We start from the raw sequence: 22305 nt of genomic DNA, 5'->3' as shown, positions 1-22305 counted from the left end.
CCTTGCTTTCATAGCATTTTTCTCTCATGTTACTTTTAATTGCCTCTATCCAACCTTCTAGACAGTAAGCCCTCTAAGATCAGAGGTTTCCTTTGAATCCACTATTGTTTTCTCAGAATATACAATAGTGCCAAGCAGTAGTAGATGATCAGTAAGTATTTTCTGAATGAATAATGGGCCAGGGAGTATCACCTTGTAAACATTGTTTAACAGATTTTTATTTGATGATGTAGTTTTAAGAGTTGGTGGGGTCATTATACTCCCTTGATCTCTGTCATATTATTTCCTAACTTTCTCCCTCTCCCAGAGTTTAATTACATATGTTATGATAAAATTTCCCAGGAGGGAGATATGCACGTAAATAATTTGGGGCCCTATGAAAGTAGCCACCGATTGGGGTAACGGTTTCCATGCCAGATCCTAAAGTGGATGCTTGTCTTTTGGGCAGGTTTTTAATCGCCTTTGGTTTCCTCTCGTGCGACCTGGTGCTCTCACAGTTCTCTCTCACATGCTGCTTAGTTTTCAGCATTCTCCAGAGGCGTTCCATTTGGTAAGTTACGACTCAAGTTTCCTACTTCGAAAAACCTTGTTTTAAAATTTCAACTTAGTATTGAGTCACATTTGTATTTGTGAAAAGATTATAGATTGGTCCTAAATCTATTTTCCTGTAGCTTTATGAGTCCTTTTAAAATTGATATTGTGAGATTTCCTCTCAAAGAATATATTTTAGAATGTTTTGGATCTCACCAAAACTTCCACTTGGGATCACAATGAGCAACTGAAAGTTAGAAGTTACTTTTGCACTTGAGAAGTGTCACGTGTCAGTGTCACCGTTCACTGTCGGTTGCACACATGAGCAGTGTAGAAGGAGAAAAATGGTTTAAAACCACTGACTGCTCTAGAACTTCAGAAGCAGGAGAACATCAGTCTTGATTGCCCTAGAATTAGGGCTTTGCATTCTCTCTCAGCTCATACCCTATAAATTCTGTTGATTCCTCCTCTAAAATATATCCAGAATCCTACCACTTTTAACCAGCTGCATCACTGGTTTTGGTTTGACTTCATATTATTTATTTAATTATCAGTATTGCAAGTGAGAAATGACAAAATGTACCTTTGAGAACCTGTCCATTTTTCTGTCTAGGGCATCACAGGAAAGCAGTGTTTTGTGTGGTTACTCACTCCCTCCCAGGTCTGATCCTCAGTTTTACAGAACTAGAAACTCAATCAACACACCCACAGTTTAAAATTTTAGGAGGCCTGACCCACCACAAACATATTCAGAAGAGGCTGATGAAATGTAGAATATTCAGTTGCTGATTGTTGGTTGGAAATTTAACTAGCCTCAGAGAATTATGTATCACATCAGCTACTCAGTGCCCCATTTCCACTGAAGGAAAATCTGCAGGCTTATCAGAAATAAACCTTACTAACAAGTAATTACATTATAATACATTATCACTTAGGAAGAGTGATTTCTGTAGTTTATTGTTCTAATTGGTGAGCCTGATCATCAGTTAATAAACTTGTTATCCATTACATAAAACTCAAACTTGAGCTAATGTAGCAAGAATACTAGCAAAATCGTCCAAGGGAAAAAAAACAACTCTTTGTCCCTCCCTTCAGGCACAGTCAGTATCAACTGTTTGAGAAAAGGTTTATATTTATTTACTTTCTGGGGAGGAAATCCATTCTAATGTTTATTACTCTCCACACATTCCTTTTTCTCTCAGATAAGTCACTTTTGCTATACTCTAAACCTATTTCTTTGCTCAATTTTTTAAAAGATGGAAGGGATCTCCTTACCTTTTGTTGCCTTCCCCCTCCCCGCAAAAAAGTAATTGAAATGGCAAATGGTTGACTTTGAAAATTTGACTACTGAAATAAGTAAATATGAAATCATTTATTTAAAGAACAGTTAGAGCTGAAATAGGAAACTGTGATCTGGCTTAATAAAGTCTAAAAACAAAGACCTAATTATTCTGTCTACATACTGTATATAGCCTGACCTACTACTCAACTAAAATTAACTTGGGCATCTAGTAGTGGGTCATGCAGGAGTTAAATCACCTGTAACTCTAAATAACTCAGCAAAGGACTCAGATTTAGGAGTTGCTAAGTATGAACAGGAACCTGGAATCACTAGTGTATTACACATTTAGAATATTTTAAAGCAAACCAAGATTGATGTTACAGAGTATGTTTTTATGGACCATTTGCTTTTCATATGCTTTTTATAAGTGACGAAAAAATTTTAAATGGAAGAGAAAATATCAAACCTTCTAATTAAATGTTATACATATTTTCTTAAATAGTAACTTAAGTTTAATGAATATCACAGTAATGTCTGCAAATATTCAGATTTGCTCATTCAGGAAAAAAAATCAGTTTTCAGATATTTAGAAGATAATAAACTGCTTGGACATCTGTCTTATACACTTGTGAAGAACTTAGTCTTATTTTTGAGTCAGCGATCATTTTTTACCATGTAAGATGTAATAGTAGATAACTAGGTATATTATCTGTCTGCAAAGATCCAATCTACACTAGGAAGGCTTTTGGATGATTTAGTATTATACATTAAATAATCATTTAAAAATTCTTTCTTCTCTTCCATCTTTGTCTCTCCTATCACCTCTGAGGAAACCATAATTTTGGATTTCTGATTATTTTAGCAAATATCTGATAGATATGGCTTTATGGAGAAAAAATTCAGATTTGCTTTGAAATGTAGCGATGATAGCAGTGGTGTGAACCATTAGGAACTGGTAGTTTTATGGTCAGATTAATGCCTTCAATGGAGGTAAGACTAAAGAAAGTGGTGTGAAAGCAAAAATATGATTTAAGACCTCAAAGCATAAGAGTAAAACCAGAGAGGAGAACGAAGAATAGCACTATTATTTTAAGAATATGAATTTCTTTCTACAAGAAGGAAGGGGGCTGACTGGAATATAACTGTAATTGTTTGCTGTTTGACGGTAAGACCATAGAGCTGGCTGTAACTTCACTTTTGTCATGAGTTAGCCATGAACCAAATAGATGTTCTACATTGCTTATACCAAATAATGTTCTACACTGCTTTTTATTTGGCTCATTTGGCTACTTTAAAAGTAGTCTAAAGGAGGGCAAAAGGTGAAAGCAAGGAGACCATTTGGGAGGCTTTGCATGAATTTGAGGCAAGAGATGATTGTCAGTTGAAACAAGAAAAGTTCTAGGCAGTATATAGGTTTGATTCCATTTGTACAAAAAAATCACATATATGGTATGTGCCGTGACATGCCATATAAAGTTTGATATACAACCAATGTCTTTCGCTGGACAGTGGGACGGAGACTTTTACTTCATACATGTTTGTATCATCAGATTTTCTTTATACTAAGTGTATAATTCATTTGCAACAAAGTTAAACTTGTATAGAAAGATAATATAACAATATAGGAAGTTAGGGCAATATATCATGAAATTACCCACAATCTCACTACACTAATTTTTATGTTTTCCATTACAATGTTTTTTCCCCTAAATATTTTAACAAGGTTGTATTTATATTTATAATCAATATGTAATTTTTGTATCCTTCTTTTGAAATTTAACATCACATAATAAATATTTTCCCATGTTGCTACATATACACACACACATACATACACAAAAGTTCTACAAAGAGAAAATAATAAGATGCTTTTTACATGTGGACTCTAAATATGTAGTATCAAATTATAATAATTAGTTGAAACAAGTGTAGTTCTGTACTAATGAGCCATTGCTGCAAAGTAGCATTTTTGATAATATTTTAAATATGTGATTGGCTCTGTATTGACTTTTTCTTTAATTTTATAATGAAAGGACATTGTTGTGCTTATTATCAGTGTTAATAGTTTTCTACATAATTATGAGCAATGAGCATTTTAGATTTCACTTTAATTTCTAACCCCAGTTCCTTAAAAATAATGGACTTTCCTAATTCTCTTTATTTTTAGAATCATCTCTTCTTTTTTGGAAGTGGGGCATGGGGATCATTAGTAAGGATAACCATGGTTGCATAAGACACCATCCCTAAAATAAAGGTAGTCCCTTGTCTAAAATAGAGGTGGTGCTGTAGCCTCAGCTGTAATTTTAGTTGTATGGATAAGTTATCATGAAAATTTTCTTGAAGCATTCTTTAATGTGCTGCTGCTGCTGCTGCTAAGTTGCTTCAGTCGTGTCCGACTCTGTGCGACCCCATAGCCGGCAGCCCACCAGGCTCCCCCGTCCCTGGGATAACATGTCTAGTTCTTTCAAGTGAAAAATCTAAAATTCACACTAGATGGCGCTCTTAAGCTAATGCTTGGTTTATCTTTTAAACATTTGTCCCTATTAAACAATCTGGTAAATATAATAGCCCCAACATTTTTCAGTTTAAGCCATTTTTAAATGGCAGCAGTGACTTAGGCTCCTAGTTATTACCTTAATTTTTTGTACCTTAGTTTTAAATGGAGTATAAGCATGAGGAGAGGGGTCTTATATGGATTACAATTACATATGCTTCAAAAACTAGATTTACCTTGGTATTCTAGAAATGTTTAACTTCATAACGTTTTTAGAAAAAGGCAGTGACCAAACATACAGAAGAGCATTTGCTAATCATGTAACACTTGCGTTCCATTTGTACTGGTGTGGGTTGCCACTTCTTCTCCAGGGGATCTTTCCCAAACCTGGGTCTCCTGCATTGCAGGCTGGTTCTTTACAGACTGAGCCACCAGGGAAACCCTATTCCATTTGTAGGCTAGGGAATTTGTTGCCAGTTTGTGCAAATTGGAAGAATGTGTGTCTTTTTCTCTGTTCAGATTGTTCCTCATGTGGTTAATCTGGTTCATTCCTTCAAAAGTGATGGTCTGCCTTCCAGTACAGCCTTCCTAGTGCAGTTAACAGAACTGATTCACTGTATGATGTATCACTACTCTGGATTTCCAGATCTCTACGAACCCATCCTGGAGGCAATAAAGGTATGATGGCAGTTGCACCAGTGTCTGTGGAGCTGCAGCCTATGATGTGATAGATGAACGCGATGAAACATTCCTATAACCAGCTATTCAATTTTCTTTTTTATGGAAATGTGCGTTTTGTTTGAAAAATGCAACTGGAACCGTGGTTCAATAATTCTTAGTGATGTCTTTCTTATGTGCTATTACTCTCCAAATTAATAATCATATTTCTTCAGTTCTACAGTGCCAACAATGATAAGGCATATCTTTAAATTCGTAACAGCTTTGGAGGAAATTTGTTTTAAAAAATGATATATTAAGCTGATATGTACATAAGTTGCTTCCCAATATCAGAAATGTCAAAATATGTAAGATACATCTTAGATTCAAAGGAAGGCATTGTAATTACAGTATTTGACCTCTGTTTCTTCTCTGATTTTTATTTCATTTTTGCTATGGATTGTTCATGAATGTTCATATATCTTAGAATCTTTACTTGAATTATTTGTGAACTCACTGTTTTTCAACTTTGTGTGGATACTGGATCTGAAAAGCATTGATTCTGTTTGTCTTGAAAAATGGGTCACAGATAGCACACTTTCCTCTTAGTAAATGTATTGCTTAATCAGGGAACAGCAAAATAATTGGAGAACTTCCTTCAGCTAGATGTGTTCAGAAGTCATTAGAAATCAGTTCTATTGATAATGTTCCTTTTTGAGATCTGAAATAAAGTATAAGGTCTCATTATCTTTACTTCTGTATCTGAAATGAATACAAAGCATATTCTTTCTACTGTAGAGTTTCTAGTTAGACTTAGAATGAGTTTGGATGAGGCCAAAACACAAAACTGTTCAGCAAAGAAGGTATACTACTGGTATGACCCTTGGACACTTCAGAAGTAACTGTCTTTATTTATAAAAGATTTTTGTCATGGATTTGATAGCAATATTAACCTCTTTCTGCAATGTTGCTGTGTCCATAGATGAAAGCTACTGCTGTTGTAAAATGTCATTCTTCACCACTAAAAGCTGAAAATTCTGATAACTGAAGTAGGCTCAGTTTGCACAGATCTCCCTGTTAAACTAAGGGAAGCATTTTCTATTAGATGTCAACAATAACAATAAAATCAAAAGATTAAAATTCCTCCAGAAAGTATTTTCTGAGGTTTAAGTACTTTAGGTGGTAACAGCAGTCCAAAAAAGCCTTCAAGATTTTGCCCCAGCTTTCCTTAGTCTCCAGTACTCCACTCATGCTTGAAAACCACTGACACGGAACATTTTCTCTCATATGTCACAAAGCGGGGAAGAAACTGTACCTTGTAATAATTTTCTCTATGGTTAAACATGAGATGGAGTTTTGTGTTTTAAAGTCAGAGGTCATTGTGCTTAGATACTTCCATTTTTCATCCTCTGACTACTTTGAGATTTCATTTCTAAGGGTTAACACTGGGTAAATATTAGTAGTGAATGATAAAGAGATATTTCTTATTTTACTATGAACTCTGAAAGCAAATTGTGTGCTACGTCCTCATTCTACAGACTTTGAATAGCACTGCCACATATTCTCTGATGGCAGAGGTTTATTTTGAAAATATTTTTCTGGCAAATAGGAAGTAGAAATAGTTCAAATGTGACTTGAGTTCCTATTTCTTGAGTATTCCTCAGCTTGATAAACTCTAGGAGATATTTATTCATTTTTGGAGATCATTATTTTTGCCATGTACTGTGATTTTTCTTGACCATCAGTGATGTCAAAACTAAATGGGAAAAGAGAAAGATTAAATGTCAGTGGAAGAATCTTCTTTATGGTGTTAATAACAAAAAATAGTTTATATTTTATACTACTTTTCCTCTTTATGATCTACAGGATTTCCCTAAGCCCAGTGAAGAGAAGATTAAATTGATTCTCAATCAAAGTGCCTGGACTTCTCAATCCAATTCTTTGGCATCTTGCTTGTCTAGACTTTCTGGAAAATCTGAAACTGGGAAAACTGGTCTTATTAATCTAGGGAATACATGTTATATGAACAGTGTTATACAAGCATTGTTTATGGCCACAGAGTAAGTTTAAATTTGAACTTTTAAAAAATTTTTCATTTTAACTGTAGAAATTGATGCATGCTGATGAAATATAAGATGGTGAGATTGTCTTCAAATTATTTCTTATATATGGCAGAACAAATATTAATATTTTCATATAATTGCCTTATTCAGAAATGAAATTGCTTTTAGTGCCTGGACCTATTAAAATGCTAATTTATATAAATTATACTTCATGTCTATATTATTTATTTCATTTAGAGCCTTTCAATTGCTCTGACTTGATATTTATTAATATATCAGAGGAAGTGATTGAACTTATTTCACAGAATTTAAGAGTCCTCAAGTATTAATTTGTTATTATCCTGTAAGACTGATTTTTTTTTTTTAACCTGTATATCTTCTGAAGTGGTCATATTTAGTTTTTTCTGCTTGTAGGTATTTTGCTGTTTGTTTCTCAGATCAATAACTTCTTCACTGCCCTTAAAGAAATTCAAGCTGTGCTTCCCATCCCAAGTTGATAGATACTGAACAGATGTATAACAGACATGTTCCTTTGTCGTCTTACAGATTTACTTTCAAATACATTTTCTTTCGCAGCCAAGCAAATAGGAAATCAGTGGCTGTTAGCTATGTGAATGCAATCTGTAAAGGAACAAAATAGTGATGAACTTTTCCTGAAGGCAAAAACCTGGTTGAATTTTTCTCTTCTATACCAATAGGATATTCATGGAACTTGACCAAAGATGTTTACAAATTGAATTTTAGGCCTTTGTAAGTTTTTATGCCTTCCTAGAGGTATCACAGGAAAAGGAGAAGGAAATGAACCTTTCCCACTCCAATACTCTTGCCTGGAAAATCCCATAGATGAAGGAGCCTGGTGCTGCAGTCCCTGGGGTCACTGCGAGTCGGACACGACTGAGTGGCTTTGCTTTCACTTTTCACTTTCATCATTGGAGAAGGAAATGGCAAACCACTCCAGTGTTCTTGCCTGGAGAATCTCAGGGACAGAGGAGCCTGGTGGGCTTCTGTCTATGGGGTCGCACAGAGTCGGACACGACTGACGCGACTTAGCAGCAGCAGCAGCAGCAGCAGCAGAGGTATCACACCTGGAGCAGGGTTTGGCAGCCCACTTCAGTATTATTGCCTGGAGAATCCCATAGACAGAGGAGCCTGGAGGGCTGCGGTGTGGGGTTGCAAAGAGTCGGACATGACTGAGCGATTGATCACAGAGGAATCATAAACTAAAAGCTGAAGAGTTTAGCTTTATTTTCTTTCCTGGCCTCAATATATACAATCAAAACTAAGGTGTTTTCATTTTGTCTAGTGGTTCGTTTGTTTTTAGGAATTTTTTCTTGTGTTCTAAGAAAATATTTATTCATAGACACAACTGATACTAGGCATAAAACCAAAATAATCCATGTCTTACCACCAGAGGTCATCTCATCCAGCCATCTCATTTTACGAATGATAGAGAAAGCAAAAACTCAAAGCAGTTATAACTGACAGCTACAATTAAAAGAGCACATCTTATTTTATAGCAGCCAATACTATCTCAGAATAGGCAGACAGCATATTTTATTTCTTTGGTAATATGTAAATTCTTAAATAAATCTAGGAGTACATAAAATAAAAATCAGACATTCCCATAGGTTTCTGTTAATAGTTTTGCTTGCATTGTTCCAGACCTATTTTTTGTATACTGATAAGATTTATCTAGTATAAAACAAATGCGTTGGTTTTTAAAAATATGTTTACAAAGAATCTTGTTTATTCTTTTCCAGCCACTTATTTTTTTTCTTTTGATGATTTTATATTGGAAATAGTCCCATGTTAGTGTAATGACAGAGCTATGTCATTCTGAGTAAATAGATGTGCCATAGTTAATTTAATCATCTTCCTAATGATGAATATTAGGTTGTGTTGCTTATAATTAACATATGCCTATGATATAGAGGCTATTCTTTGAATAGGGTGTGCCATATTGGTCTCCAGAAAGGTTATAGCATTTGAACTTGCATACTAATACATGATTGTACCTATGACCCCATACCTTTAGCAGTACTTGATAAAATCAGTATTAAAAAATCTTTCCAATCTGGACGACAGTGTCTTTGTGCATCTTGGCTGACCTTTACAGTTTTTTGTCCTCTCTAGTATCTTTGTTCCCTTGTGTCTCTTTTCTGAATGACCTTTTCTTTCCATTGCACACCTTTCTGTTGGGTCCTTTTCTTTTTCCCACTGATTTATCCTGGATGTATATGTGCTTTCTTCCCATCAGAATGATACATTTATCAAGTGTTTTGTTTGCAATTTTTTATTTTATGTAGACAGATCTGCTATTTATCATTTATAGCTTCTGAATTCTAGGACACCTTCCCCTCCAAAATCCCTTTACCCCCTTTTCTTCTGTTAAATACTTCAGTATTTTCATATTTTATATTTAGCTCATTACTTCTCTGTGGCATCTGTAATGATATGAAATCTTGTTTAATTCCATTTTTTTCCCAAAAGGATACCAAATTGTTCTATACTGTTTTTTGAAGTTTCTTCTTTTCCCATTCAGCACTAGTACTACATTCTTTAAAACTCTAACTTTATCATAGTTTTGATGACAGGACATTTTTTTATATTTCATGAGTTGAAAGAATTTAAAAGTTGTTTACTCAAGTTATTAGTTAATAGCTTCATCTATTTCTATTTGCACCATTTTCTTTCTTCTTCACTACACTGTAGGCAGTGACTTTGCTAGGTAAAGGGCCTTCAGGTAAGTGAGATTTTACTTTAAGGATAATAACTTGAACTAACTTCCCTTTAGCTTTTAAAAAGTGCATCATGTATACACATGTAGACAAAAAATCATTTTATGTTACTATCTTTCAGTTTCAGGAGACAAGTATTATCTTTAAATCTAAATGGGTGCAATTCATTAATGAAAAAATTGCAGCATCTTTTTGCCTTTTTGGCTCATACACAGGTGAGTGTAAGTGTGTATAGTATGTATATGTTAACTGAATTGATAATCTTCTTTAAACTTCACATTATATCAAATTTGATGAACCTTTTTAACTGAAGAAATAATATATCTCTCTCCCAGCACAACAGATCCGCATAGAAATCTAAAGAGATACTGCCTAAAATCAGGATATGCCCTAAGTTCTTACTTCTCCCTTCTACTTTCCATTCTTGTAGATGAATATTTTACTGACCCATTATTCTAATTATTATAGGTAAAATTTGATTTCCTATCAAAAATTAGCTCGTTCATGAAGAAATATTTTAAAATGCATCTTTAATTTAAGTTTATAGATATTAATTTGGTAGATTTTCATAGTAATGAACAATTTAACATGAGTAATTAAAATAATTTTGTGGCATCTTGGCTTTTTTTCCCTCCCGTTTCTAATGTATATATCCTTTCATTATGACTAAACTTTTGAACTTAATGGATAAACTGTTTATCTGTTAAAAGTTATGGAGCTTAAAATTTTGTGATCTTTTATGTCCACAAATTAATCCAAGGAAATAAGTTTATGCTAACAGCAAGAACGTCATGTAAATAGCCATTTATTGAGAGATATAATATGAAGTCTGATAAGCATTCAGAAAGGAATCCTTATGCTCAAGGAACTTGTACTTTTAAGTTTTGAGTAATACCTATGAATAATACAAATCATTTATAAATAATATTTTCTGGTTTTACTGTTTTCATTTCACAGAGGTCTAAAGGAATAGGTAGTTACAGCCAGAAGAGAAGATAGATTTAGAATTGATGGAATTGAGTTGTTAGGAATGCTTTGTTTCCTATCTACAAGCTGAGAAATATCTCAAGTATAACTTCTTAAATGGAAGGAATCAAGATTGACATGAGTGATGGCCTGAAATACTCAGAGGATCATTTTACTGTTCTCTACCTGGAGGAAATATGTTCACAAATTTAACACCTCAGGACCAAAGGAGATGAAATCTCCTCCCTGCAACTTCCAAACATTGTTTTCTTGTAAATGGATGTATGTACTTGCTGTATTTACTGTATGCTGTATTTACTGTATGTTATATAGAGTTTGCCCTTGAACATCACAGTCGAACTGCAAAGGTTCACTTACACATGGATTTTTTTCAATAAATATGTACTACAGTACTACATAATCCATGTCTGAGTCCACAGATACAGAACCACAGATATGGTGGGCCTATTGTAAAGTTATACACAAGTTTTTGACTAAGCAGAGGGTCAGCACCCCTAACCCCATGTTGTTCAATGGTCAGCTATATAACATGTATGCATATGGTAGGTGTGTGTGTATCTATGTGTACATGTGTAGAAATAAATACATTATATATACTATATTAACTTAAGTCAGAGCTATTAGGAAAAAGCCTTAGGAGTCTTCCATATTCCCAACAAAAGAACAATTAACAAGAGAACCTAATTAAACTTCTGCCATAGTTGAGACCCTGTCTGACAAGTAGATTAGGTAGGTAGATTTACCCTATATGATTTAACAGGCTTTTATTCTCATAATTAATAAAGCTATTATGTATTGAGCATTTAAATTAGTCACTTTCACTTTTCACTTTCATGCATTGGAGAAGGAAATGGCAACCCACTCCAGTGTTCTTGCCTGGAGAATCCCAGGGACGGGGGAGCCTGGTGGGCTGCCATCTATGGGGTCACACAGAGTCGGACACAACTGAAGCGACTTAGCAGCAGCAGCAGCTCCTGTGCTAGGTGGTTTACATATATTATCTCTTAATCCTCAAAATCAATCTGTGAGGTAATAAGGTAGTGTCCCCATTTTACAGGTAAAGAAACAGGGCTTACATGACCTGCTTTCATGGCCATGCAAACAAGTGGCAAGACTGGAATATGAATCAAATGATTTCTGAAACCCATTGCAAACAATCCACCAAATTCCTTTTCTTCAAAATGCCATAAACACACCTATTTTGATAGAAATGTTTTCCTTAACTGAGAACCCTGTCATATATACTACAAATACTCAAATTCTAAATTTTCAAGTTATAATCACAACTTTGTAGATGTCTTTTTCAATTCTTTTTTTGTTGTGGCAAAATCTAGGATTTCAGCCTACCTTGCTCTAAAGTCCACAAGCAATCACTTCACTAAACTGCTCCTATGCTAAAACAAATAAAGTTAGGAAAGTTCCTGACCAGTGTGTTCATATTCCATACATTTATGACATGTGTTCCCAGTCAAAGAAATTTTCACCTAAAATCAGTATGCATGGCTCTTTAGAGTATGTCCCTTATTAATCCAAAATATATATCCACTAACTTTTTTTTTTCAGATATTTTTTTAAATTGTGGATTCAAGCACATCAGAGAGATAAGGGCAGAAGCACTGTATTAAGTTAAAGAGACTTGGGGTCTGATAAAAATCCCCTCTGCTACTAGTTGAGCTATATGACCTTGGGCACATCACATACTTTCTCTAGATCTTATTTCTGATCTGCAGAATGAGAAGTTATGACTGAAAGTTACCTAAATGTATTTGTTTGGTCTTTTGTAGTAAAGGTTAAGCCCATGTAATTGTAGTAATCTTTATTAAACATTATATATTAAGATTTAGGTATTTAGCTCATGATGTGAGAATCACTTCTTTGTGTTTTCTCGATCAACAGAGAGAAGCATATGCACCTCGGATATTCTTTGAGGCTTCCAGACCTCCATGGTTTACCCCCAGATCACAACAAGACTGTTCTGAATACCTCAGGTTTCTACTAGACAGGTAAAAAGTATTTCTAGAGCTGTGATTTGAATTAGTTCTTTCTTAACAGGTTATTTCTACCGAATATTGTTTTTACCTTTAAAGACATTATTTCTAATGTTAAACTCTAAAATGCCTTGCATTTATTGTATTTTTTTAGGTGTTTTTAATTTAGTTTCTTTTTTAATTTTTCTTACTTTAGCTGTTCTCAAAGTGTAGTACAAGAACCCCTAGGGGTTCCCAAAACACTTTCAGGGGTCTTTCCCTTTCCGACTGCATATCTGTGTATCTGTAGTTAAGGCCAGACTTTCTTCATATGCTTCATCCAAAACAACAGAGCACAATAGACTGAATGCAGAGCAGATACAAGGATCCAGCCTGCCTTCTGTTTAGCCAGATGCTTGAAATATTTGCAAAATGAGCCATTCTTCTCACTAAATTTTTTTGGGTTTAGAAAATATAACTGCTTTTCATTTAAAAATGTTATTTATATTAGCATGTAATGAGTTTATTATTTATTATTATGTAGCACTTTATTACTTTTATTCTCAGTTTTTGAATACAGTAAATATTGATAGATACAACCACATACATGATAGCTCTCAGGTTCCTCGGTTATTTTTAAGAGTATAAAGGCATTCTGAGATAACAAAATTTAATAACTTCACCTTTAGACCAACTGATAATTAGGTGGGTTTGATAAATTTTATTGTCTTCTTCCCCCTTAGGTAATAAAACCTATTGTTTCCTGGTCTTTGCCTCCTTTCTGGAATGTAAATGACTAGTAAAGTTAGTTGAACCCAACATGTGCAACATGTTCTTCCCATTCAACAAGGATACGTTGAGTAGTTTCTTTGTGCCAGGCTTTCTATGAGATGCCAGGCAGACAAAGATCTATAAGGCAGTTAGTGGGTATATACGGTATAAGTGCTATAAAATAGCAGTATGACGAAAGTGTAGTGAGAATATAGGTCAGGAACAATCCCTGAGTTATCTTCTGATCTACATTCTCGAACTGTTTGATAAAGGGTTATCTGGTTTAAAGGAGGAGAAACTTTATTTTTTAAATAAGCATTATATTTGATAAGAATAATTTGTCTATTTATATAAGCCAAGCCACTCATATTTTTGAGTAGAACTGACATTTAAATGTAAGCCAAGTAGCTATATAATGATATACTCTCCTGCAGGCTCCATGAAGAAGAAAAGATCTTGAAAGTTCAGTCCTCACACAAGTCTTCTGAAAGTCCAGGATGCAGTGAAACTTCTTTACAGGAGGTAGCCAATAAAGCAGCTGTCCTAACAGAGACCCATTGCACAAGTGACGGTGAGAAGACGCTAATTGAAAAAATGTTTGGAGGAAAACTGCGAACTCATATTTGTTGTCTGAACTGCAGGAGTACCTCACAGAAAGTGGAAGCCTTTACAGATCTTTCACTGGCCTTTTGTCCTTCCTCTTCCATGGAAAACTTGTCTTTTCAAGATCCAGCATCATCACCCAGTACACAAGATGATGGCCTAACACAGGCCAGCGGGCCTGGTCCTTCAAAAGAACCAGGAGTCTGTAACGCGTCAGCAGTTGCCATTGCCTGCGACTCAGCTGTGAATGAAAGAATGGTTGACAGTCCTGATGAGTTCTGCTGTACTGAGGACACTTCTGTCCCTAATGACTCTAGCAAGATGCTTGTTAATAAAGATGTACCTCAGAAACCAGGAGGTGAAACCACACCTTCAGTGACTGACTTATTAAATTATTTTTTGGCTCCAGAGATTCTTACTGGTGACAACCAGTATTATTGTGAAAACTGTGCCTCTCTGCAGAATGCCGAGAAAACTATGCAAATCACAGAGGAACCTGAATACCTTATCCTTACTCTCTTAAGATTTTCATATGATCAGAAGTATCATGTGAGAAGAAAAATACTAGACAATGTGTCACTGCCACTGGTTTTGGAGTTGCCAGTTAAAAGAACTCCTTTCTCTTCATTGTCAGAAAGTTGGTCTCTAGATGTTGACTTCACTGACATTAGTGAGAATCTAGCTAAAAAGTTAAAGCCTTCTGGGACTGAAGAAGCTTGCTCCCCAAAATTGGTGCCCTATCTCTTGAGTTCTGTGGTCGTTCACTCTGGTGTGTCCTCAGAAAGTGGGCATTACTATTCTTATGCCAGAAACGTCACAGGAACAGAGTCCTCCTGCCAGATGTGCCCCCAGCCTGAAACTCTGGCGTTTTCCTCCTCCCGGAATCACTTACTAGGGAGAGAGAGTCCCACTGTAGTGATTGAACAGGACTTGGAAAATAAGGACATGTCAAAAGAATGGTTTTTATTTAATGACAGCCGAGTGACGTTTACTTCATTTCAGTCAGTCCAGAAAATTACGAGTAGGTTTCCCAAGGATACAGCTTATGTACTTTTGTATAAGAGACAGAACAGTACTAATGGTTTAAATGGTAATAATTCAACCACTGGACTCTGGGTAAATGGAGACCCACCTCTACAGAAAGAACTAATGGATGCTATAACAAAAGACAATAAACTATATTTACAGGTAAGTTGGAAATATAGTCATCATTTGTGGAATATATTTAAACAGTTGATAAATGGTTGAATGCTTGCCTTAATTTTGAAATCCACCTTTACACTTCCTAGGAATTTACAAAGTGGTGATTTTGAAATTTGAATCTGGGTTCATATGAAATGGGTTCAACCTTTATAACTAAATTTTCTTACTTGCTAATATTATGAATTAGTTATGGAGAGTCACAATTAGATGCAGTATAGAAGCCCTTCTTTGTTTTCAATTAGAAAAGATCTGATCATTATAAAATCATGCCATTCAGAAATTTAATGTTTAATAAATTTAATAAGAATAAATTCAGAAGTTTAATAAAATGGAAATGTTTTCCTCTTCCTTTTAGTTCCACCTGCCAGGGGAAACAACTGCTAAAGTTGTATTTATTTCTTCTTGACCTTTGTACAAATATTTTAAGAACTATTTATTGACAAGTGGTTAAAAGGAGACTAAAAGGCAGAATATGTACACAACAGGTGTTTGTATTCTTTAAGGACCTGAGGTAGAATCAAGGCAATAGTACAACAGTAAAGAAAACTATGGAATAAGGATTTCATATGAGCTGGATTTACTTATAGATATACTTTTCACAAAGATTTTTCTTACTTTAAACTTAATATAGACCTTGCTGAAAGTATTTTTCTTTGAAACCTGCCAACTTGCTATCAACATAAAAGACCAACAGTAAATAGGAGTTAAAACTGTAGGTGTATTACAAACACACCAAATGATTTTATGAGTTTAAATATGTAAGTTTCTAAAAATTTTGTGTTACAGACTCTTAAAAGATTCAGAATAAGAGAAAAAACAGTACTGATTTTTGGGAAAGTTTACTGTATTATGAAATATTCAAATAATGATACATGATACATTTTTAAAGGAGTATGGCAGTGTTCCAGCATTACACAGAAACAATACATTTTGCAGGAAAAAAAAATAAGAAACTCAGAATATTCCTTATTCACTACCAGAAAGGCTTATGATCAAGGTAATAGAATATATTCAACCATGTACTTCTTGCTAGATATCAAATAAGCCATTAGATAGGAATCATCAGGATTCTTGAACATTGGAAAGATGGAGTAAGGGTAAGAAGGTAAGGTTGAAACAGAATTTCTACAATATAAAATATGAAAATAAGGCCCAGTGCAATCTTGACTTTTGAAATATATAAAAACTACTCTCATTTCTATAATTGGAATGCCAAAAACTTACCCCATTACATCCTATTTTACAGTGTTTGTGATGAGCCATTCTTTTCATTATTACTTTATTATCCGTATGCCATTATAAAGAAAAACCATTATGTACTTTGTGAATTCAGTTTCTCGTGCTGTGCAGTTGTTCTAAATTCCATTTTATGTCTCAGATTGTCCAGTTGTCTAATGCAAAAAAGTTATCACTTCATTTTACATTAAAGTTATTACCTGTTTTAAGATATTATTTATTTACCTGTATTAAGACTCTTAGGCTGTTAAAGCTTCATATTAAAGTGCCTTTTTGAACCAAATTACAATAACAAATACCCAACTAGAAATTAATTAGAAATTTAAATATATTTAGACATTATATTATTTAATTTCAAATACAGTACTATAATGGATAGGTTTTGAATGGTGATGTTTCTCATACTGTAACCAAGTCATTCTGGTGTTTTAAGTTTGTGTTAGGAGCTGTAGTGCTGCTTCTGTTGTGAACGTGTCTTCATAATTGCCTGGCAGTGACAATATGTGGTGAGATTTTATATATAGCAGTTTTCAGCTGTCATTCTTTAGTTTTGAACACGTGGAACATATATGTGTATATTTTTCCTCTCATTTCCAGTGCTGTTTTTACATTCACTCTTGAGTTATAGTTAAAAGTGTGTGCCCATTTCATAGTAAAAATGCTTTGTAATAGATTGCTATGTTTGGGATACAGCTTTGGCTTTAAGAAATGGCATTCTGCCTAATTATAAAATAGTTGTAAAAAACTTACCAAATCTTAGTAAAAGTAAGGCTATGGAGTTAAGTCACAGCTAGATTTACAAGTGTTAGAAAGACTCTTGCTCTTTATAGTATGGGAAGCACTAGTGGTTTTGAAAAACCTAGGCAAAAGAATTCTACCACACAAACTATTTTCTACTCTGTATCATAACCTGACACGCAGGAAAGCAGTGCAAACTGTAGATCTTGAAGTATATCTGGGAAAGGGCTTGTTCCTCATATCCTTCTACCCCCAACTTCCATTAGGAGTATCTCCATTCTTTTAGCGACTGGACTACAAACATCATGCTTTCTGTTAGGATCCAGTGTGAGAAAGGATGTGTGAATGGTATCACCTAACCCCATGTGTTCCACCCTAACTGCAGACAATCCTCCCCTTTCTTGTTCAGTTTCTTTTCTTTCTTTGGAGGAGGTGGGAGTTTGTCTGAATATCTTTCTTCATCATACATAAGAGTATATATTGTATCTCATGCATAAGAGTATATATTGTATCTGTGTAGTTTAAAACAAACAAAAAAGCTGGATCAATTTTATGCTTACAGATTTACTTAAATGAGAGATCTAAATATACTGAAAGGTTTTTGTCCCAAAGCAACAGTAGCTCCTTTTTGTTACTTGACCAATAGTCCACTATTGAAATAAGAATTAATTTTAATACTTTATATAAATTGGGTAAAATTACTTATAAATTTGTGAATTTACCTAATATTCTCATCTATATTCAAAGAAATAAAATGAAATGTTTCCCCTACTTTTATCCATAGTTGAAGCTTATCTTCTGAAAACAGAGTATCATATGCTTTCCTCCATCAGCCATGTAATTATATAAATAACTACAAAAGTAAAAATGAAATCTTACTTCCTTGAGAAGCCCTATATCTTAAAGTATAATATAATATAGGTTTCAGATGTCTCAGAAGCAATGGGGTTACTCAGTTTTGTATTGTGTAGGTTCTTCAACATAGTTTCTGGTGGGAAATCACTGTTTAAGAGAGTCTAGGCAAGATCTTCTTGAATAGAACTTCTTGAACTCTGCCTTGCATTTACTCAGTTTATTTATTTCATTAGGGACCATGATCTGTATCCTAAACCAAATATTGTTTCTTAGATACAGAGCCATATTTTCATTGCTTGTTTAGATAGCTTAATATATTATAGAGCCAGAATGGAGTATTTCTGTTTTTATTTTTGTGTCTATTTCTGATATCTGTATGGCAGCTTTTATTTTTTTATCTGTCAAACATATGTAATCTTACTCTAACTTTACAAATTGAAGAATAAATTAATATAATCCCTGAGAAATATCGTGTGGTTAGACATGATACAGAGGAGCCAACAGTTATAAATGTTGTAACTGATAGAGTTAATGGAAGAATTGTTTCTGAGAAATATCCTGTAAATTAAGTTTTAAAAGCCTTTCTAAGGGCCTATCAGAGACTGGTTAATTAAGCCATTCTGCTATAAGGATTTCTTATCTATGATCACATTCAGCCATAAAATATGTGGTTGTTGATCATTTTGTGTATTGGGAATCGCACAGCAGTCATGTATGCTTACTGAGAAACCAGGGTGTCCATAATATAGAGAGATGTCAAGGTATGCCTGAGGTTTTTCCTCCATGATAAAACTCAGGCATCTCATGAAGAGGGTAGAACAGTCAACTAAGAAAATTTAGCTAGAAATTGAACATTACATTGCCAGGCGGAGCAAACTAATTGGACTTGTAGTTGAAAAGCTGGAAATAGTACAGTTTTTAATATTAATGTTGATGGCACTGTGAGAGTCCTTCAGGATGAGTATACCTAATCATTTAAGGGTTATGCTGTTACCAGTGGCTTTTACACCTTGTTGACACTAATGACCTCATTTGACAGTTGCGGACTCTTTCCCAGAAAATGGACCTATGCCAGAATATTTTGCCTATTCTTCCTTGGAGTTTGTGTCAGTTTTAGAATCCAGTTCAACACCTTGCCAAATGAATTTGCAATTTACAAATAAATGTTTATTCATATTTGTTCCTTTCATGGCTGAGTACCTAACAGTGTTCTAGTTTGAGATCATGAATATTTACTGAGCACTTAATATGTGTCTGGCACAGAGATGAATATGAGTCCTTATAAAAGTTCTAATAATCTGGTAGGGGATGGTTTTAAGTAATACTGTAAGAAGACAGGCTCCATTTTCTTTAGCAGTGTTTTTGAGATCTGTTATTTACTGAGAAATATTCTGAGGAAAGGGCAGGAAAACATTGAGCCCTCTTTCATTATTTATACCTTTTACTGTAATCACCCACTTCCAAAACAGCCCCACTTGACGGAAAGTAGATAATCCATTGTCATAACCTTTGAATTTTGTGTTCTGTGTATTAGGAAAGAAATCCATTCTTGTATTTGTTGATGAGCTTTGCAAGAACTGTGATGTTTCTGTAGAGAAATCTGAAGACTGTGGGGCTTCAGTTAAAGTGGGGTATTGACAGAGGATGGCCTTTAGGATCTATCATTCTCTAAAATTACACCAGGATTTTGCTCTCTCTCTTGTTTGCTCCATCTGTGATTATGTACTTTAGTACGATTTGATAAGGATTAGTGTAATCAGTATTTTTAAAGTTACTGAGATTTGAAGGATACTTAAGGATTAAAGCAACTGAAAAATATTTTTATAGATGATATACCCATCCACGGTAGTTAGAGTTTTAATGTCATAAAAACTATTTTAAATTTCAGGAACAAGAGTTGAATGCTCGAGCCCGGGCCCTACAAGCTGCATCTGCATCCTGTTCTTTTCGGCCCAATGGATTTGATGACAACGATCCACCCGGAAGCTGTGGACCAACTGGTGGTGGGGGTGGAGGCGGATTTAATACAGTTGGAAGACTCGTATTTTGATGCTGAGAGAGTCCAAAATGCACTGGTCACAAAACATCCAATACCATGACTGTTAAAATGTCAGACTGTAACAAATATCATATCTATCTTTTATTTTTCTTTTCATTAGACCCTTATACTTTAAGAAAACACACTCAGTGCTTGTTTTATTTTCTTGACAATACATTTATTAACAAAATGCATCATGGGAAAAAAAAATCTACCTCTTAAAACTCCATTTGCTTTTATGGTTAGACATGCTTGACCAAAAATTTTCAGAGGAAAATATGTACCTGGTCCCTAATGAAGCTGCATTAAATTTAGTTAGAGGCATTTAAATGGTCCTTGCTCAGTTTTACTGAACAGAAAATAGATTTCACTTAGCATCCTTTATAAAAGAATTGTGTGTTGGAGGTGAAGGAAATATTGTTTAAAAAGAAAGCAAATATTTTATTCCCTTTGTAGTTACCCCATTATTAAATTCAAGTCTTTGAGAATACTAGCAATGATACAGTCTCTTATGAAGGCAATAACATAAACTTTATCAAGCTGTAGTACTTTTCAGGTTTGTTCAGTGCTGTCTTCAGCATCACTGTCTCTGCATTTCGAGTAAAAATGTTTTAAAAAAGGATTATTTATACATATGTGCTGAATTTGATCTTAAGAAAGGTGCATGATCCTGTAGGAGTCACATTTTTACCTTAAGAATTGCTAACTTTGTAGTATTTCTAATTGAGGATTTTAAAAATTCTATTTCAGGGAGTATATCTTCTGTGTGTTTTGAAGGAGGTGAGTTCTGTATGTGCCTTGCAGTACTGTAATTCAAAAATAAGAATCTTTGGCTGCGGAAAAGGTTTTCTAAAATGAAATGTTAGGAAGTAATTTTTTGTGCTAACATTAAAATTATAACTTTTGAAAGGTATTAGATTTTCCTGAAGTAAAATCTGATGGTTCTAAATCAAAAAGTGTGGTAGTTTGTTTTTAACTCTTAAGAATTCAGAGGAAATGAACTAGATCAAGTAAAAAAATTTTTTTTTGATTTTTTTACTTAATCCTCAGAATATTAAACATTGATCATATATTTTCAGAGTTGTACATTTGGCTTTTTTTTTTTTTTTTGAGTCATGTGTTTTGCACAGTTATATCTGTTTCACAGTTTCAGATAAAATGTCAAAATGTCAGCCCCTACCTTCCCACATTTTCTTTGCTGGGAAACTGGAAACAAGTCACTTCTAGGTCTTGATTATACAGTATTCAGGAATTATCCCAGTTGTCTCCATTCCTAAAAGTTTTAACTTACCCATCGTGTACATAGCTCCGAAGATTGGTCATATATTTATTTTTAAAACATTTCACGGAAAGAATGTTCTTTGTTGATTTGGGATTTATCTTTTTCCCAAGCTTTTAATGTCAGTGGTTAAAAACAGATATCCTCATCTTCATTCTACTACTTCCCATTCCTAACCTGTTTCTGGTCATCAGGAAGATTAGAAAAACTGATTGGATTAGTTAAAAACTGGAAGTTCTTTACAGAATTGAGATTTCTCTTCCCTACAAATCACTGAAACCAGAAGGAATTTTATCAAGTTTCTTTCCTATGGACTTCCTGTTGTTCTAATAGTGAATGTCTAAGTTATGTGTTCAGTTATCCACTGGCTAGAAAATGATTTATAGTCAGACTGTATCAATCGGCATCTATTGAAACTGGTAAAGTCATTTAATACTTGGTGGGTTGATATTGGATTCAACTGCTTCTACTAGGAACTTGCATAAAGACAATTAAACCTACATAAAGTTTTATCTTTGAATAGCAAGCCATTCAAGGATTTTTATGTTTCAAGGTAATTGAATATTCAGAATGATAACAAAGATGAAATTCTAGTTATGTAATATACTGAGCATGGGGACTTCCTTGGTAGTCTAGTGACTCTGTGCTTCCAATTCAGGGGCATGGGTTTGATCCCTGGTTAGGGAATTAGAATCCTAGGTGCTGTGTGGTGTGGCACAAGAAAAAAAAAAACATACTACTGAGCATATTTAGATTAACTTCATACCACTACCAAAAACTGGAAGTTAAAGATTTCCTTTTAAAATTACAACTATAGTAATAGTTATTTGGAAGCAACCTAAATGTCCATCAACAGATGAATG

At 34.3% G+C, this 22305-nt stretch overlaps 1 protein-coding gene across 1 annotated transcript in view; it reads left to right on the top strand.

Annotated features, from left to right (window-relative positions):
* Window positions 1-21238, top strand: part of USP38 (ubiquitin specific peptidase 38) — a 32364-nt gene extending 11126 nt beyond the window's left edge. Inside the window, 7 exon segments of the mRNA NM_001102167.1 lie at window positions 449-550; window positions 4827-4985; window positions 6831-7024; window positions 9887-9980; window positions 12649-12755; window positions 13925-15281; window positions 20014-21238. Coding sequence (NP_001095637.1) covers window positions 449-550; window positions 4827-4985; window positions 6831-7024; window positions 9887-9980; window positions 12649-12755; window positions 13925-15281; window positions 20014-20175 — 2175 coding nt within the window. The 3' untranslated portion in view covers window positions 20176-21238.
* Window positions 21239-22305: the final 1067 nt, after the last annotated feature.

This window comes from Bos taurus, chromosome 17 (genome assembly GCF_002263795.3).
Source record: "Bos taurus isolate L1 Dominette 01449 registration number 42190680 breed Hereford chromosome 17, ARS-UCD2.0, whole genome shotgun sequence".
NCBI lineage: Eukaryota > Metazoa > Chordata > Mammalia > Artiodactyla > Bovidae > Bos > Bos taurus.
This window is presented reverse-complemented; position numbering and strand designations above follow the sequence as displayed.